At 43.6% G+C, this 18,709-nt stretch overlaps 1 protein-coding gene across 1 annotated transcript in view; it reads left to right on the top strand.

Moving 5' to 3' along the window:
- Positions 1 to 370: 370 nt before the first annotated feature.
- The window catches only part of CMTM7 (CKLF like MARVEL transmembrane domain containing 7), a 31,893-nt gene continuing 13,554 nt past the window's right edge, over positions 371 to 18,709 (top strand). The window contains exon 1 of the mRNA XM_054815001.1: positions 371 to 641. Within this exon, the coding sequence (XP_054670976.1) occupies positions 480 to 641 (162 nt within the window). The 5' untranslated portion in view covers positions 371 to 479. The remainder of the gene's footprint in view (positions 642 to 18,709) is intronic.

Here is an 18,709-nt window from a genome sequence, read left to right as displayed (position 1 = left end):
GCCGGAACCCCACAATCTCCAGCGAGGCGTCCCTCTCCCTCCTTGGAAATGTTCGCTTCGGCCTCGACTTTCACGTAACCCAACTGCAAAACGGGGACGGCCAGGCGTCCCGCTGCGGCTGCCGCTCCTGAAAGGTGCTGCGGGAGCGCCGGGTCGGAGCCGCGGCACGGCCACTCTTTGCCTGCCCGAGGGGGGGTCCTGCGCCCAGCTGCCGGCCTTCGTGCCGGGCCCCGCTTTCTCGGCGCGGGTGCGGTGGCAACTCCCCCGCGGGAAACCCCTGCGGCTTCTCCTCGCCCGCACCCTCAGTGGCCCCCGCCCTGCGGCCGCGCTAGCCGGGTAGCGAGGGCGGGCAGGGAGGTGCCGCCCTCCGCCCGCCCCCCGGCAGCCCCGGGGCGCCGCCGCCCGCCCCTCGCCGTCCCGCCCCGTCCTGTCCCTCTGTCCCGGGCCGGGCAGCGGCGAGGGGAGCGCGGGAAGGAGCCATGTCTCACGGGGCGCGAGTGATCCGCACCGGGGTGAGCAGCGGGGGGCCCGCGGCCCCACCGGCCGCTACCGTCGCCTCCTCCTCAGCGGGCTCGGACGCGGATCTCATGGACGGCGCCTATTTCCGCTCCTGCGCCGGCATGCTGAAGGTGGCCCAGATGGTAAGGGGCGAGCGAGGGCGGGGGGCGACCGCTGGCACCGTTGGGACCCTCGGCCTGCGCGGGCGTCGCAGTCACCGCTGCTGGGTGTTTCTTTCGGGGCCGGGTCTGGAGAGTGTCATCGGGGGGTGCTGGGGTCGCAGCTCATTGCCGTTTGGGCCGCTGCGGTTCTACTTCTCAGCTCTCGCAACTCGCGGGAAGAAGAAAAGTCCCGGTTCCTCTAGCAAAGCGAGGCGTTTAGGTCTGTCAGAAGCTGCCTTTGCCTTTTCCTGAGGCAGCAGTGTGCGCTTCTGTTCAGATGGACCTATATGAGCCCAGAGTAACACTACTTGCTCGAAGTACTGCCTGGTATTATTTTGATAATGGTAGCTAGTGGTAATTTTTAGTATCAACAACTTTTTACAATTAATAATAATGGTGATACTGTGAGGGGAAGGCATGTCGTGCTCCAGTGGAACACCTCGTTCTTTAGCATGGGTAAGTTTTTGGGAGAAAGTAGGGCCAAGTGCCAGCGCTGACAGTGGGCTGGTAAGGCTGGGCACCATGGCTCAGACCGCTAGTCCAGCTGGCTCCGTGCCCTCTCTGTCAGAGACCTCCAGGCAGTGCCCCAGTGACCCAGGGAGGGATCTGGGAGATGTACGGCTGTAAAGCAGAAGTTCAAAAGAAATTGATAGCAGAGTGCTGCCAGGATTTGAGCTGATGCCTGAACTTGACTCAGTGCAGGAGATTTTGCTCCATCCAGATGTGGAGAGGATTAACAGATGGATAAGCTCTCTCTCATTTCTGTGGCACATTATTGTCCATGGAGTGATTTGTCAGCTCAATTCCAGTGATAGCAGTGAATAACAATGGGTGGCTAGGAAACAGCATAGAAGACAACATGTAGTGATACCTCCTCACATACAGTGTCACCCTGCAAAAACTTGTACCTTGACAACAGTTTATGGTGGAGTTGTTGCCTTCTTTTTTGATAGCCCCCAATGCCTTTTCTTCCCCCTGTGTTTATTTATCTAGTAATTTTTTTAACCTGTGTAATTTATTAGCATCCACAGAGTCCTAAACTGATATTAGAAGTTAGGAATCATTTTGTTGTAGGTTACTGTGGAGTAGCATCAGATCCTAAAGTTTCAATTTAAAAGGCACCCTGTTTCTTCCACTTCATGAATAGCCATCAGCTGCCTTTAGAAACAAGCCTCAGGAGGAAGGGACGTAATTGAACTTGACTGGGCATGGCTACCTGCACCTGCCAAGCATTTGTACTGCACTCGTGAGACCTCAGAGTCGTCCCTCACTATGAATTCAGTTTGGTAGGAATACAGTCGGTTGTCTGCTGCCTTCTCTCGGCTTGTTCCCCAATCATCGTGCGGATCCAGAGTATCTTTTCAGGAGGCAGATGACATTCTTTTGAGCGTGTATCTACGTTGCAAATGAACCTGTAGCCCTAAAACGGTAGACTTGCACTTTGCTGATTAGCTAAAAGCCTATTTATCATTTTGCTTTCACCACTGTGGAAAGAACAGTTCCTTTTATGGACTAGAAGTACCTAGTCCTCTCTGCTCTCCATCCTGCTGTGATGTCACTACAGCTATGATGTGTGACTAGCACTGGCATGCTTATTTGCACTGAAATACCAGTTTTGGTGCACATGTAAAGTATGTGTCTATACTTTACACTCTTTACGTGGACTGTGTGAAAATCTATGTAATTTTATGTAATACTTCACATACTTTACATAAAGTAATATTTTATCAGTGCTGTTCAATATCAAATTCATCAGAATTTAAGCTAGTGTTTTTCTGCAATGACTTTAACACAAGTTAAAATAATGTAAATGAAGCTTGCTCAGCTTCACCTTCTTAGATTTTTCTGCTTTCCAACTTGCCTGTAAATAACATCAGTACAAGTTACCTCAAGTATCCAAGGAACTTCAGGCAAAGGAACTTCTTTTAATACGGTATCACGATAGTGTCATCTTCTCAAATGATTCCCTAAGAAAATGAAATGTTTGTGCTGCAGTGTGTAGAAATAACCAGGATAGGTTAGTTCTAGATTAACTCCTGCACCCAGTAAAATATGGAGAACTCAGTATTTTTGCAACTCTCCTTTAGGTCTTCTCAGACAGTATTTCCACTATATCCATGGATCTATTTGTTTTAGCACTTAGTTCTTCTAGTAAGCAGTAAGTACTGGCAGTATCTTTCTTTGAAAATAATTCTTTCTGCTAAATCTATAAACATTCCTGCATTAGTGTTAATGTGGCTGGTGGGACTGCAGTCTTACTAAGAAGGAGAACCGTTATGCTGGCAGAGGAGGTAAGATCTTTCGGGTTAAATTGCATACTGGGCCTCTGAATGGTTGTGGTTATGAAGAAGGAACATTACTGTTTCTGTTTTCTCTTTATTCCTCAATCCCTTTTACCAAGAAGTAAATTATATGAGAGAGAACAAAAAAGACACATTTCATATTTTACTATAATGTTAAGGGCTGTTTGCAGTGCTTGCAAGCTAAAAAAAAAAAAGTTTGTATTTGTGTGTGAAATAATTCTAATAGATTAGACCAATAAGCTATCGAAATTATACGAAGGAAATAGAAGATAACATTACAGCTGTTCTTCTGTAAGAAAGATCATAACACAATGACTAAAACTCAGCAGTCTTGGACAAGGTGAAGAGGTTGTGCAGCAATCTGATTATTACTGAATTTTTGGTACTGTCTACATGTTACCAGTGCTTTCTCTTCAAATTCTGGGTGCTGTGGTGTCTAGCATAGAATAAAATTAGGAAGTAAAAAAACGTGTTTCTTGCCTGTAAGCCTGCACAAGTTCCTTTACTTTTTTTGCTAGAGGATTTCTCTATCATTGCAGAATGATTGTAGCTTTGAAAAGATAATGCACTTTATGCATTGGGTTCCTGACTTCCTAATGCTTAGGGAATGGTCTGTAAATATTTTGAAAATAAATTGGAGGAGAAAACATAGTTCTGTGACTTGTTTGTTTTACATGGCAGTAAGACACTGAAAGCTGTTTTCCATGCATGAGTATTACTAATGTTAGTAGGGGCTCCATTTTCAAAATCCAGTCTGAATTGATGCTCTGTTTTTAACAGGAAGTTATGAAGTGTCTTCAACATCTAATTGGCTTCAACTGGTTTAACTTGATGGTGACTAAGAGTTCTTTCTTTCCTTTTTTCTTTCCTTTTTTCTTTCCTTTTTTCTTTCCTTTTTTCTTTCCCTTTTTCTTTCCCTTTTTCTTTCCCTTTTTCTTTCCCTTTTTCTTTCCCTTTTTCTTTCCCTTTTTCTTTCCCTTTTTCTTTCCCTTTTTCTTTCCCTTTTTCTTTCCCTTTTTCTTTCCCTTTTTCTTTCCCTTTTTCTTTCCCTTTTTCTTTCCCTTTTTCTTTCCCTTTTTCTTTCCCTTTTTCTTTCCCTTTTTCTTTCCCTTTTTCTTTCCCTTTTTCTTTCCCTTTTTCTTTCCCTTTTTCTTTCCCTTTTTCTTTCCCTTTTTCTTTCCCTTTTTCTTTCCCTTTTTCTTTCCCTTTTTCTTTCCCTTTTTCTTTCCCTTTTTCTTTCCCTTTTTCTTTCCCTTTTTCTTTCCCTTTTTCTTTCCCTTTTTCTTTCCCTTTTTCTTTCCCTTTTTCTTTCCCTTTTTCTTTCCCTTTTTCTTTCCCTTTTTCTTTCCCTTTTTCTTTCCCTTTTTCTTTCCCTTTTTCTTTCCCTTTTTCTTTCCCTTTTTCTTTCCCTTTTTCTTTCCCTTTTTCTTTCCCTTTTTCTTTCCCTTTTTCTTTCCCTTTTTCTTTCCCTTTTTCTTTCCCTTTTTCTTTCCCTTTTTCTTTCCCTTTTTCTTTCCCTTTTTCTTTCCCTTTTTCTTTCCCTTTTTCTTTCCCTTTTTCTTTCCCTTTTATTTGCAGTTTTGTCAGGATTTTTTATATTCACAAGGATACATGCAGGATCGCATTGTGGCGACCTTGGTTCTATAGCAGCAGTGTTCTAAGTAAATGGGTGGGTGGGTGTATATCAGCGTGCACAATACACTTGTACCAGAGAAGATAAATAATTTGAATTTTAGACAGCTTGGCAAAATTAACACATGTGGCAATCTTCAGTATGCCACAGTAACTGTGCTGAGTTGTTTAAAGCACGTTCAAGTGTCCATGCTACTGCTGGCTTACTTTATTGTAAGTGTTTGGCGAGTTCTCAGGAGATGGGTTCTTGGAAGCCTTTTGAGGCATCTGGTGCCATTAGAGACAGCAGTATGAATTTAAATCTGTGTTGTCACCAAGGTGGCTCAGGTGGCAGTGTTCATAGATTGAAACAAGTCTGATTTCAGCTGAATTTCTTGTGGAGCCCTTGTGTGCCTTTTGACAACTGAAGTCTGGAGGATGCCACAGACACTGTATTGGACTAGGTCCTGCTTTCAGCACAGCCCTTGTTTGACAGTGGAGCCTCTATGTAGGTATCCCACCATCTTAGGCAGTTGGTTGGTAGAAATGGCTCTCATTCTGTCACCTGTCCAAAGTGTCTGATGCAGAGATTTGCAAGAGTGTGACCAATACAGACTGAAGAGAGAAAAGAAGTGCTGAGAGCTCATGTGTAGGAGAGCCATCACGGCACAGCACATGGTTGTGTAGGTCTCTCAGGCTTCTCAAACTGTTCTTGGACTGTTCGTTGCTTCTGCGCTCTGAGAAGTGCAGAGGTGGCCCATGGTCTTTCCCTCTTCTCTTTCCCCTTCTTCAGGTTGGGCCAACCTAACTTTGACCACAGTTCAGACTGAAGGCGATTGTTCCCACAATAATGCTGCTGTTACTGAGTGGACAATAGTTCTGGCATGGTAAATACAGCCTCAGTATACAGTGTGTTTTAAGCTAAAAACAGTGCTTACTCTTTCAGCTCAGTCTGAACCAGGAAAAAGCAGTTTCATCAGACAGAAAAGAAGAAAACCAAAATTATCTTCTCAAGGCTCAGGAAAAAATTTGCAAACAATTGCAAGGTAGAAAAGGATAAACTCAATAAAAGTTGACTTAGTCATCATTTTTACTTGTTAAAAATGCTGAGGCAATAGTTAAAGCTTTTCTGCTGAGTATCTATTTAATTTCCAAAGTGTGTCTTGACAAAAACGATTATGTACTTGATATGTGAATTGCCAGCAAGAGAGTCTGTAATTCCGAGTAACTTTGGAGTGTGCTGAAACCTCTCTGGGTTATTCATACACTAACATACAGCTGAATAGTAGTATTCAAGATAATATTAATACGTCCAACACTGAAAGGTAGAAGATGCTAGGTAGTTAGGTTGCTGGCGCCAAGATCAATTTCTGAATATGTTGGATGTTATCAGACAAATTTACTGGGGAGTTAAATTCAGAAGAAGTTAAAATATGAAAAGAAAGCAAAATCTGTTAGTGGAAGAAAACAATTCCTAATCAAAACCATTGAGAGAGGAAAAGGAAATTCACAAAAGCAAATGATGCTTGGACTGATTTGAGAGCTACTCAATCTTCTGGCTTGATCTTGAGCCTGAAATGTCTTTCTGTCCGTGGAGGTGATTGAAATAAAACATCTTATTCTTTGGAGCAGCTTGTCAGTGACATATGATTTTGCCTGTATGGTAATAATGCCGCTCAGTCAGAAGAGAGGGATTCTGGTGAGATGCTGAAATTGTAAGCCTGTTTCTGGGTCCTGTGTAGACTGCACTTTCAACTTTCCCCTGCTATCACTCTGTCTATAGTTCTTCCAAAGGAAAATAATGGCCAGAAGTAACAAGCCTGGTGAAAATTGTCAGATGCTAACCTACAATACTTAGATTCGGAGAGTTCTGTGTTCTGCTTGGCTTTTCATCTGGCTGATAACAGAAAACATGAAAAATAATGCTGTAATAGCTATCAGTGATGTCATAGCATATTATACAAAAAGTCTTATTTTGAGGCATGCAGGAGGCATTTTATGTTTGCAAAGAAAACCACCCCAAGAATGTGCAGGTGTCTTCAGTCTGCAGCTATGTAATAAACTACTGGCTAAGCAATAAGAAATGGGACATGGTTTTTAGAGGCAAAGTTTTCTTTTCAGGCCAAGGTGAGAGCTATGTGTTGTAGGTGCTAATTATTTTTGTTCTGCTAGAAGCTGCAGTAAAAGGACCTTGCTTGGCATGCTGGGTAAAGGGAGAAAAAAATTATCACTTAGGTGGCTCCAAAGTAAGCAGGAGCAGTTGAGTGAGGAACGTCCAAGCCTACTAATTAAAACCAATATGTCTGGGAAGTCTTGTTATTTCCACTCTGAGATCACTGAAACAGGCTGGCTTGGCCAGTTGTATTTTTTTTCCATGCCTCTGCTCTGGGTGGCCATTTTACAATTTCTGCCCAGGTATTTGCGTAAGAGCTGGGAGCAAACAGCATGTTCCCTGTGTGTTAACCAAGGACCTGTCATGGTTTTATTTGATGACACAAAACTCCACAGGCAAGACCAGCTTAAGGAATTTTCCCTTTCTGTCTCACCTCCCTGCAGCCGTTCTCAGCTGCAGTGATGCAGCTCTTCACAAGGTTATGCAGTAAATGAAACCAGGGAACTGATGTAGCTTTACTTCAGCTCTCCTTCAGTTTTCTTTTTTCTGTAAGAGTTTTTAGAGAACAGTGCAGCCGTAGAGACTACTGTCAGCAAGAGCAAGTGTCTGGCATACACGGGCAGGAACTACATAAGCCTGAAGTGGTTCCACATGCTTCAAACCACAAGCTGAGAAGTTTTTTGTTTTTCTCTTGGGCAGGGGAAGGTTTTATACCATCTGTATTAATTTCTATCTCTTTCAGCAAAAAAGAAACTAGTAATGTTTCTGATGTTGAAGCTGCTCTAGGAGGCTAAAATATCAACTCCAATATGTTTTGTAAAAAGGCAATTATAATCATTGTTGAACACTAGGGAATCTCTGTTCTGAATGTGTCAGTGAATGTTTCATTTGTATCCCAGAAGAGGCTTCCTAAAAGCACAAAGTTGGAGGTACCTTTCATTGTTCATTCATCCCATCCATTAGGATTTGTTGCAATACATTCATTAGCAACCTGAGTGCATGTAGTGCTCTTTGTATAGAGGTGATTGAACAAGGGTTAGAAAATACATTTTCTGAAACAAAAAAAAGGAAATGAAGCCTAGAAATTCACCACATTACCTGAGACGTGTTTAGTATGCTTGAAAGAGCAGAGTGAAGTATTGGCGGTGGTTTCCTGGCAGATTTGTTTTACAGGAAGTTAGATTTGCAAATGCCATTTAAAAATCTTAATCAGGTGTACATGGTGTCCGTGGATAATAAGATGTGGTGAAAAGTGTGGATTCTTACTGCTCTGTGACTTTCCTTTGAGACGTGCAAGTGTGGTGTATTCCCTGTCTTCCCTCTCTTTGGAGATGGTGTCCCTTTGAATATCCTTCTCTCCTGCCACAGAGAAGCAGAAACCAGGGGATCCATTTCTGTGGTCTCCATCCATCTCCAAGCGTGGTCTCCATCTGCTCGGAGCCTATAAATAAATAGTAAAGAACATCTTGCCAAGCATCCTTCATCGTGTTCTAGGGCTGTAGATGCTGGAACAACTTGTAGTGTCTCATCGTGATCCAGTAAAGCTGTGGATCCAGTACATCAGTGAGGTACTGTTAGGTACCTGCTCTGCATTACTGGGGTAATGGAGTATTGTCCCCCAAAGCCAGACAGTGTTTGCTTGTTATGAGTAAGTGTTTCCTCCGCTCCCCTCCCTGGGGAGTTCTTGTGAGGTATTCACACAGTACTGCGGCTGAGTTGTCTCCTTTGTGCTATTGTCACATCATGCGTGCTGTGGCCTTGTCCTCTTATTTTGCGGTGACATGTAAAGTATACAGCAGCCAGAAATTGCTACTTTCTGTACACAAAGATCAAACTCTAAAATTGCTGTGATTTCCTCCCACCCACCTATGAGCTTCCTCTTTTTTGCGTAACTCAGATTCTTAAGGGATCACAGCTGAAACAACTCCTTGTGCTGAAATGCTGGTAATTTGATGAATGTAGTGGCGGGCACGGATATGTCTGCCTGGTCAAAGCTAGGTGACTGCAACTTCCAAAGCGAAAGCAAATTTGGCTGCTGTTCTTGCAACAATTGCAGCAGCTGCAACACTTATGGTTTCCTCTCTTGCTCACAGCTTCTGTTAAGGAAAATGCAATGTGATGATGAAAAGATGGAGAAGCTGCTACAGGGGGGAATTTTCTTAGAATATTTTTGGTGGGTTGTTGTTTTGGTTTTTTTTTTAAAAAGCCACTAATGAGTTCAAGAAACAGGTACTGGCTGCTGGGTGAGAGGCATGCTGTTGAGATGACCAGCAGCTGGGCGAGAAGTGTGCTGTTAACTTGAGATGACAAGCAACAGCTGCAGAGCTACAGAAAGACTTCGCATACTTTCCTGCAAGCCTGTAATCATGCTCTGAGGAGGCCACTTCGAGAGCTCTCTCATCTGTTTAGGAAAAGCACAGTCCCCAGTTGCTACTTGTCACCTGCTGGCTAATTGAGCCTTGTGTAGATTGCTTCCTAGTAGACATGGGAGTGCCGTCCCAGTGTGTCTGAGAGGCCTGCCAGTCTCCAGGCGGTCACTGAAAGCTGTCAGTTGCCACAGTGGCACTGGGGAATCTCATCTATTCTCGTTCCCCCCCCTTCATTCATCACCCTTCGCTTCTCTGGCACCTTGCCAAGCATCAAGTGTTTGTACTTAGACAAGGTTGTTCTTTTGTGTGCTAAGGCCCAGTCTGATCCAGCAGCCAGGTTGTGATGATGCCAGCTGGTCTGGAAATTGTCATGATGTTAGTGTTTTCAGGAACTCTCACCTGTTTTTTCCTGATAAAAATTATGATGTGCCAGCACAGTTAACAGCGTGGACTTTGGCGACATGAACAAGTCCTTCTCTTATTCGAGGAGACCTTGCTGAAGGCTCCATTGCCATGGCTAACAAAGCCTTTGCTGGAGATGACAGATACGAACTTTTTCACTGCTGTCTGCACGACTGCCAGATGTCAGTGTGGTGTTCTCTGGGGCAGGGAGAGATACGGCAGGTGTTAACTGAAGATTTGAATCAGTCAAGCAATAAATGCCTCAGACAATGAGAACGGGTTGTGTTGTGAGCAGCATCTGTAAGGGCGAGTGATGAACAGATTGCTTGCTGAGGGTTAGCAGGCATAGGCACTGAGACTTCACTGAGCAGTTCGCAAGGTATTCCTTATCTCAGTAACAGCTTTCAGAAGATTAGATTGCGTATGCTTTTTATTTTTTGTGCATCAAGTTTGATAGGTTACTAGAATGATCGTTGCCATGAGGTATTGGTTTTGTGTATTACGTTTGAGTTTTAAGCAGCTGTATGCTTTTAGATATGTATTGGATATCCAGGTCAAGGGGGGAACTGTGCAGCTTTCTGTGCAGAGTTTGTGGGTGTTTGTTAATAATAAACACTATGTACGCTGGGCTTCAAGCAGCCAGCCAGTCTGAGCCAGGCTTGGCTGGTCAGCCAACGTGGGCTCCTTCTCTGTAGGTGGTATTGCCATGCATGGTTGGTACATCCATTTTTAGACAGCCATGAACTTTATCTACAAGAGGTCTATAGCTCACAAATAAGGATTAAGCACTTTCTTTATTGTATATTGCTGATAATATGGGACTTTATTGACTATTTAAAGGGCAAACAGTACAAACAACCCAAGTGATAAATCTGAGAATGGTTCAGAGCAGTGGTTTCAGAATGGCCTTGCTCCTGCAAGGAGCTCTTCTTCCCAGCTGACTAAAAGAAGCTATGGCAGGTGAGGTGGGCAATCTTCTGCCCTCGAGCAAGGCTCCCTCTCCAGACCCACAGTTGGAGAACTCTGTTGCTACCTCAAAAGACGAAGTTCTCCAGCAGTGTTTACATACTTAGGTGTCTCTGTACCTCCATGAGCATGTATATTCCTGTACATCATTGTTGGATTCCCTTCTGCCATCGAGAGCCACTTTTCTGCCATTCCTTGAGGCAGCTCAAACCTCTTAATTTTTAGATTCTACCAAACCCATTTTTCTTGGCCTACAGTTCTCTTCACCTCTCAGTCCTTTTCTTTTTCTTGCCTCAGAAGCACCTTGTGTGCTTGAGACAGTCTTTCTCCATTTACACAAACCTACTTACACTGTGGACTGTCTTCTCCTGTCGTTCTTTCTGACTCTCAGGTTTACCAGGCTGAGAGAACAGTTAACATGGCTCTCCAGGATGGTCTAGATGTTGGAAGTGCTTGCCTTGCAGAGGAGAGAAGTAACAATCACAGCTTGCTGTGCAATTTCTGAATATGCAGAGATTTGGTTATATTAATCCCTACATTTTTGGTTATTATCACCAGATACTCTGCTTTTTACTAGAGAACTCTGGAGATTCAAGTTTTTTCAATGTTTTTTACTTCCTATAATCTTCTGAGTTGTGATACAGGGATTCCCCCTACCATACAAGATAGATAGTCCTCCACAGTGGAGCGAGGTTCAGCAGGAGCCCCATGCATGCATGTTTTTTGCAGCAATCAGGTAGTATTTTTCTAAGTGGGCAATTGGTTTGGTGGTGTGGGACACAGGTTTCCAGTAAGGACTACAACCAGTACCTTACCTGGGAGGAGGGCAGAGAGCACAGGCTGAGCCAGTGATTGTATCTGTGCGTCTGCAGAGTAAATCAGTTACAGAGGTTGTGTCCCTGCTCTTGCTTGAAACAGCAGGTTCATCTATGATTTGGGGATTATGACTTGATTGAGACAGGAGAGACCACTGGAGTGGGTGGCAGGCTAGCTGTTACATGGGGGCTGTTGCCTGCGCAGAGACGTAACTCCTTATTAATAGATGGATAAGCTATGTGCTCACGAAGTATAGGGGTCTCCTGGCTTTGTCCAGAGTAGTACTTTCAGTCATTGCAGGTGTCTGGAAAGACGTAAGCACCTCTTTGAAAGTTACAGGGAAAGCAGCTGTGTTTCCCAGAGTTAAAACCCTGCTAGGGCATTTGCTGGATTTAAAATTCCGTTCCTATCCTTTGCAGAGATGCTAAAAGTTAGCTGTGCCATTAATACTGTTTTGCAATGAGTTTTATGTGTTTTGGGAATTGTTTGTGACTTCAAATATGGCACTTGTGCAACGTTACTGAATTATCACTTAAATTGCTGCAGTATTTTGAGTGTTGCGTGTGCATCTTTTATGTAGGTTGGAAAAAGTTACTGATAATGCTTTTACAGTTGAAATGTTTTAAATTTAAGTTGATTTATAAAACACATCTGTTCATATTGGATTGGAGAGAAAAGAAAATTATGAGGTGGTTGTAGGTAACAAACTTGTATTGTGGTTGGGTTTTTTAAAAAAAATAATTCACTGCCTGATATAACATATTCTTTGCCATACAACTGTAAAGTTCTCAGCTTTCAGTTAGTAACGTGCGGGATTGCATGGTGTCTTTCAGTGTGGTGCAGTGGTGGTGCAGGCAGCTGTGGGGATTGAGGCAGGGAGCTAGTTAAACTGGCAGTGGTGGGATTGTAGTATTGCATACGCTGTGATCAGTGGTAGGCAGGACTTAATTGTAGCTAGTCATTACAAAGAATTGCCTTTTTAATGATCATGGCTAACATCCTGCAACAAGGGCCTTTTAATAATGTCATTCATATGCTGGTTCTGTGATTACCCCACATCCTTTTCTACCACTGAGCCCTGTGCCTGAGCACATAGATAACTTCTTATTAATAGATAAAGAGTACCACTTGCTTGTACTTAGGATTGTCCTCTTATCTGAGTTGAAGAGGGTCTGAATAAGATTATTTCACCTTTTCTCACCCTCCCACCATTTTTATCTTCAGTAAATAGCCTGTGGATGGGGGTACACAAGAGAAGTCACTTATCAGAGGCCAGGCAGCCTCCTTACTTTAGTAAAGCAGCCAGACAAGAAGGAAATCTGCCCACACGCAGGGGCTGAGAGATTGTTGTGCAACCAAAGACTGACTGCTTCACAGAATCATGCACTTGAAGGCAGCTGATTTCGTCTGTCATTAGTGAAGTTTTAAATGGACTGGTTTTTTAATCTTCATTTTCTTTTTCTAGTGGGGTTTTGGCTGTTACAGCTCGCATTTCCAACACTGCTCTGGAAGAAGGAAATCTTGATTACAACAGCAGTCAACTTTGTTGCTTAAATTAGCTGAACCAGTCTTGCATGAACTACAACTATAATCTTGGCATGCGTTTCACTCATCTTTCTGTTTTGGGAAGCTGTTCAAAAATTGTTTTATTCTTTTCAGAAATATGTACCTAATATAATATAGGTGTTGCTTCACTGTGGTGAGGTGTAACATTCGGAAATGTACAGCTGCAGTTAGTGACATTTCTCCAGGGCATGGTTATCCTGATTGGCTCGCTTCAGGATGGAAAATTCTGCTTACTATTTTGGCTGGTGTCACAAGCTGGAAACTTTGACCTTTTTTTGTTCAAATACAAAAAGCATTTAACTCTTATTATTTTTTTTTTTTTAAAAGGCTGTGTTACAAGTGGATATGAGTCAGTGCTGTCCCTTGCTCCAAATCTGTAGACAGACAGTTTCTGTACTATTGCTTGCACTAGAATTTGGGTAAGTTTTAAGTGAGTGGAAATCACCCAGTTTTTATCAGTTTCATGGATAGTTCTCAGGGTCCTTCTCTTTTCAGATTCAGGAGGGGGGACGTTAAAGCAGTACAAAGGTTCATCAGTGCTCCAGCAAATGCGATGGAGAAGCTCTCCTCTCAATGCTGTTTTACAGCATCCAGGGGAGGAGGGGGGGAAAAAAAAAAAGCTCTTTCTGTCTTCAGAGGGTTAAATTGTCAGAGAAGGATGGAAAAGTTTCAGGTGTTGCCAACTACCAACTGGATAATGGTAGATGAGAGCTGCTGCCTACAGTCTTTGTACAGGTGTAGTACCATGCTGAATCCTGTCCCCTAACCTTTTTCCCCTAAATGGTGCTAATTTTCAGTTAGCTAATTGCAATGCATGTCGTGATGCAAGGGAGTGGGGAAGATAGCCAGGAAACATTAAAAGAGGGAATTATGGTGTGTTTGCATGTATAGAGGGAAATTTGGATGAGAGAGAATGAGAGCTGTAAAGGAGAAGAAACACGGAGTGTAATGTAGGGAAAGAAGAGGAAAGGGGAATCAAGCAGAAAAAAGGGAAACACTGGGGACAAAAAGTCATAGTACAACTTCTTACGGAAGTGTGTAGCAGAGGGGAGTACAGTCAAGAAAAAAAAGAAAAAACTCTGAGAAAAGCAAGAATGTGGTTGTACATTGCATAGCAAAATAATTCAATGAAAAGATAATGCAGTGCCAGGTGGATTATACATGACAATGTGTGTGTCACAGTATTATGGTAAATGTTTGAGATAAGAGTTAGTGTTTCTCTAGAAATGGGTACCTTGAGGCAATTTTGCTTCTTATCAACATTATCTTTTCTCCTTGCAGTTTAGCTGGTATTTCGTGTCTTATTTCTATATAGAAAAAGAGAATTATTATCCATAGTTAAAAGTTACACAGCAAGATAGCAGCTTCAGCCTGTCAGTTCAGGATATAATCTCGGGGTTTGCAAAAACTGTGTTCAGTTCCTTTCTGCAATGAAGATTTTTAATATTGTTCTTTGTACTAATGCAGGAGCTGGGAGTCCCAGGCAAGGACTAGGCCACCTGCAGAGGGTTAATCTCAGCCAGCAGCCAAACACCCACCCTGCCTCTCACTCCCTTCTCCTGCAGCATAGGGAGAAAATAGAAGGAAGGCAAAAAGACCCATGGATCAAGATAATGACAGTTTCATAAGGAAAGCGAAAGCTGCACAAGCAGGCAAAGCGAAAAGAGGAATTCATTCACTACTCCCCATCAGCAGACAGATGTTGAGCCACTTCCTGGAAAGCAGGACCTCAGCATTTGTAATGGTTGCTTGGGAAGACAAGTGCCATAACCTCAAACATTTCCCCTTATACCTCCTTTTCTTGTGCTTTTATCCCTGTATGGTCTGGAATATCCCTTTGGTCAGTTGGAGCCAGCTGTCCTGGCTGTGTCATAGAATCATAGAATGGTTTGGATTGGAAGGGACCTCAAAGACCATCTAGTTCCAACCCCCCTGCCATCAGCAGGAACACCCTTCACTAGACCAGGTTGCCCAAAGCCTCATCCAACCTGGCCTTGAACACTTCCAGGGATGGGGCATCCACAGCTTCTCTGGGCAACCTGTTCCAGCACCTCACCACCCTCACAGTGAAGAATTTCTTTGTAATATCTAATCTAAATCTACCCTCTTTTAGTTTAAAACCGTTACCTCTTGTCCTGTGACTACATGCCCTTGTAAAAACTCCCTCTCCAGATTTCTTGTAGGCCCTCTTTAGGTACTGGAAGGCTGCTATAAAGTCTCCCCAGAGTCTTCTCCGGGCTGAACAACCTCAACTCTCTCAGACTGTCTTCATAGGAGAGGTGCTCCAACCCTCTGATCATCTTTGTGGCCCTCCTCTGGACTTGCTCCAACAGCTCCATGTCCTTCTTATGTTAGGGACCCCAGAGCTGGATGCAGTACTCTGGGTGGGGTCTCACAAGAGAGGAGCACAGGGGCAGAATCACCTCCCTCGACCTGCTGGTCACACCTCTTTTGATGCAGCCCAGGACACGGTTGACTTTCTGGGCTGCAAGTGCACATTGCTGGCTCATGTTAAGCTTCTTGTCCACCAACACCCCCAAGTCCTTCTCCTCAGGGCTGCTTTCAATCCATTCTCTGCTCAGCCTGTAGTTGTGCTTGGGATTGCCCCAACCTATTTGCAGGACCTTGTACTTGGCCTTGTTGACCTTTGAGGTTCACATGGGCCCACCTCTCAAGCCTGTCAAGGTCCTTCTGGATGGCATCCCTTCCCTCCAGCGTGTCTACCACACCACACAGCTAGATGTCATCAGCAAACTTGAGAGTGCATGCGATCCCACTGTCCATGTTGCTGACAAAGATGTTAAACAGCACCAGTCCCAGTACTGACCCCTGAGGAACACCACTTGTCACTGATCTCCACTTGGACATCAAACCATTGACCACAAGACTTTGAGTGTGACCATTCAGCCAATGCCTTATCCACTGAGTGGACCATCCATCAAATCCATGTCTCTGCAATTTAGAGACAAGGATGTCGTGCGGGACAGTGTCAGATGCTTTGCACAAGGCCAGGTACATGATGTCAGTTGCTGTTCCATTATCTACCAACGCTGTAACCTCATTGTAGAAAGCCACCAAATTTGTCAGGCATGATTTGCCTTTAGTGAAGCCATGTTGGCTGTCAGCAGTCACCTCCTTATTTTCCATGTGCCTGAGCATAGTTTCCCAGAGGATCTACTCCATGATCTTGCTGGGCACAGAGGTGAGACTGACTAGCCTGTAGTTCCCTGGGTCTTCCTCTTTTCCCTTTTTAAAAATGGGGGTTATGTTTCCCCTTTTCCAGGCAGTCTGGTGAAGTTCCCACTGACACAACTTCTCAAATATGATGGAGAGTGGCTTAGCAACTTCATCTGCCAGTTCCCTCAGGACCCACGGATGCATCTCATCAGGTCCCATGGACTTGTGCACTTTTAAGTTCCTTAGATATTCTCAGACCTGATCTTCTCCTACAGTGGTCGGTTCTTCATTCTCCCAGTCCCTGCCTTTGCCTTCTGCAACTTGGGCGGTGTGGCTAGAGCACTTGCTGGGCAAGAATGAGGCAAAAAATGTGTTGAGTACCTCAGCCTTCTCCATATCCTGGGTAACCAGGTTTCCTGTTTCCTTCCAGAAAGGGCCCACATTTTCCCTAGTCTTCCTTTTATCATTGACACATCTCATCCCAACATCTTGCCCACTTGCAAGCCTACTTGCTTTGAGGTGAGAGGAGGGAGAGGAGAGAAAGAAAGCCTTGCTGCTGTGCAAGCACTATTCAGCAGCAGCCAAAAGATTGATGTGTTATCAACACTGTTTTAACCCCAAACGCAAAGCACAGCACCATACGAGCTGCTGCGAAGGCAGTTAAGTCTGTCCCAGCCACATCCAGTACATCACCACTATATGGGGTGTTGTACAGGCACAGTGGGAAAGGGTAACCCTTACTTTGCAGTCATTAATAGAACTGTGAAAGAAGAGCTGGATACGGGTGGTACAGAACAGTCAGGAATGGTCATGAGGATGAATAGTAAAGTAGCCTTAGCATTATGGATTACACTTCTAGTTAGAAAACAGTTTATTTGCAGTGTCTTGTGCATGATGGTTTTTTTTGCAACATGTGATAACAAAGTCTATTGTAAGTAAATACATGACAGTCAGAAAATAAATATCAATTCCCAATTTACAGTGAGATAGGACTCTCATTTTTATTTATCTCGTGTAATGGTAACAAATCAACCAAAACGCAACCCCTAAAAGACCAATCTTTTCCTATTGTTTTATGTGTTCTGTGGCTCCCTCCATGGATGTTTTAGGGTCATTCCCACACATATTTTTGCCCATGCTTTTCTGTTACATCTGTGATCTGTTCATTGTTGATTTGAGCTTTTTTGGGGGCGGGGGGCTGTGGGTTTGGGTTTTCTTTTTAGTGGGCATCTATTCTCATTCACCCTATAAAGGAAAACAGTCATCTTGACCTAGAGGTTTATTAGAAGTGCTCAACATTTTTACCTTTTTTTTTTTTTTTACACTTCTAAAGTGTTTTGAAGGTGAAAAACTTTAGCACGATGCATGGAAAGTCTTTATTAGCCCTCCTTTGGCGAATGGGGGAGCTGAAGTAGTGAAATACATGATTTACTGAAGCTCAGACAGTGAGATGGTTACAAAACTGGGGTCAGAATTCAAGAGCCAGTGACATTAAATTCCTCCCTTGTTGTGTCAGTGTTTGACTGTGGAAACATATCTCTAATCCTCAGAACATTAGGCTTTTCTTTAGAGTAGGTTGTTGTCAATATTGGAGATCATGCTGGATTTACGTTTGTGCAGGTAGCTGTGTCTGAGAAAAATTTAGTTCTCTCCAAATGTTACAAAAGAATTAAATATTGGTAATAAAGCCAGAGCTTTATTTATTACATCCATTACATCAAGACAGTAGAAAAAGATCATACAAAGCACTTGCGCAGATTGATTCTTGAGTTACAAAACTGTTCTGTGGTCAGACAAACTACAGTCTTCTACCACATGATCAGAAAATGCTCAGTGATGCCAGCTGGCCTATGAGTACATGGAGGGCAAAACAAGTCCTTTCTTATGTTATGGTTCCTTCATTACCCTCAGGGCACTAATGGGGAAAATTGTATCTGTAATCTCTTCTGCCTACCCATTCCTTGGAGCAGGTGATTCTCCAGTAAGCTTCTTTGGACTTGCCAGCTTGGTCCAGGTTATTCCATCTTTGCTGATATGCTCCAGTACGATTGTGTTAGTGGAGTCCAGCCTATTGGTCCCGAGATGCAGGCAGCTCTTGGGCAGTTTCACGGTGACCCACGTGACCGGTGACAGGACTGGAGACTGCAGGAGAATCTACCCACCAGAGAGACTGAGGATTGTGTTGCTGGCTTGGTCTTGGTCCCAGCATCCTACCCAATCCACTCCTGTGAAGCTAGGATATTTGAAGACGAACTTTCTCTGTAAACTAATTGCATCTGCAGGAGTACAGCCAGCCAAGAGTAAGTGCAGGGAGTTAGGTGCAATTAAAATCATCCGAAATGACGAGTACAACGGCATCTGGACCTAATGGCACAGGCCTTTTCTCCAGTGTGCATTTGCCTTGGGAGCAATTGGAAGTTGGATCTTCCTCCTGTATATAATCATTTCAGAATACAAAGGCGTGATTCCTCTCCTTTCCTTAGGAAGGTATTGAATTTTCCTGCAGTAGAAGATTGACTTCTTTGAAGTCTTGGTATGCATTTTCCTTGTTTTTTACTGAGTGTAATCAATGACCAATGGACTTTAGATGCTTATTCTTTGACAGGGACAAGAAGAAACAGGAAGGAAAACAGCTGATTTTTAAAAAGGAACAGCGTTTCCGGGGAACACTTCAGGTAGCTTTTTATAGCACAGGGAAAGAAAATTTGTCACTCTTGTCCAGTCCTT

This window comes from Grus americana, chromosome 2, assembly GCF_028858705.1.
Source record: "Grus americana isolate bGruAme1 chromosome 2, bGruAme1.mat, whole genome shotgun sequence".
Lineage (NCBI taxonomy): Eukaryota > Metazoa > Chordata > Aves > Gruiformes > Gruidae > Grus > Grus americana.
Note: the sequence above shows the minus strand (reverse complement) of the source record. Positions and strands in the feature narration are given on the sequence as shown.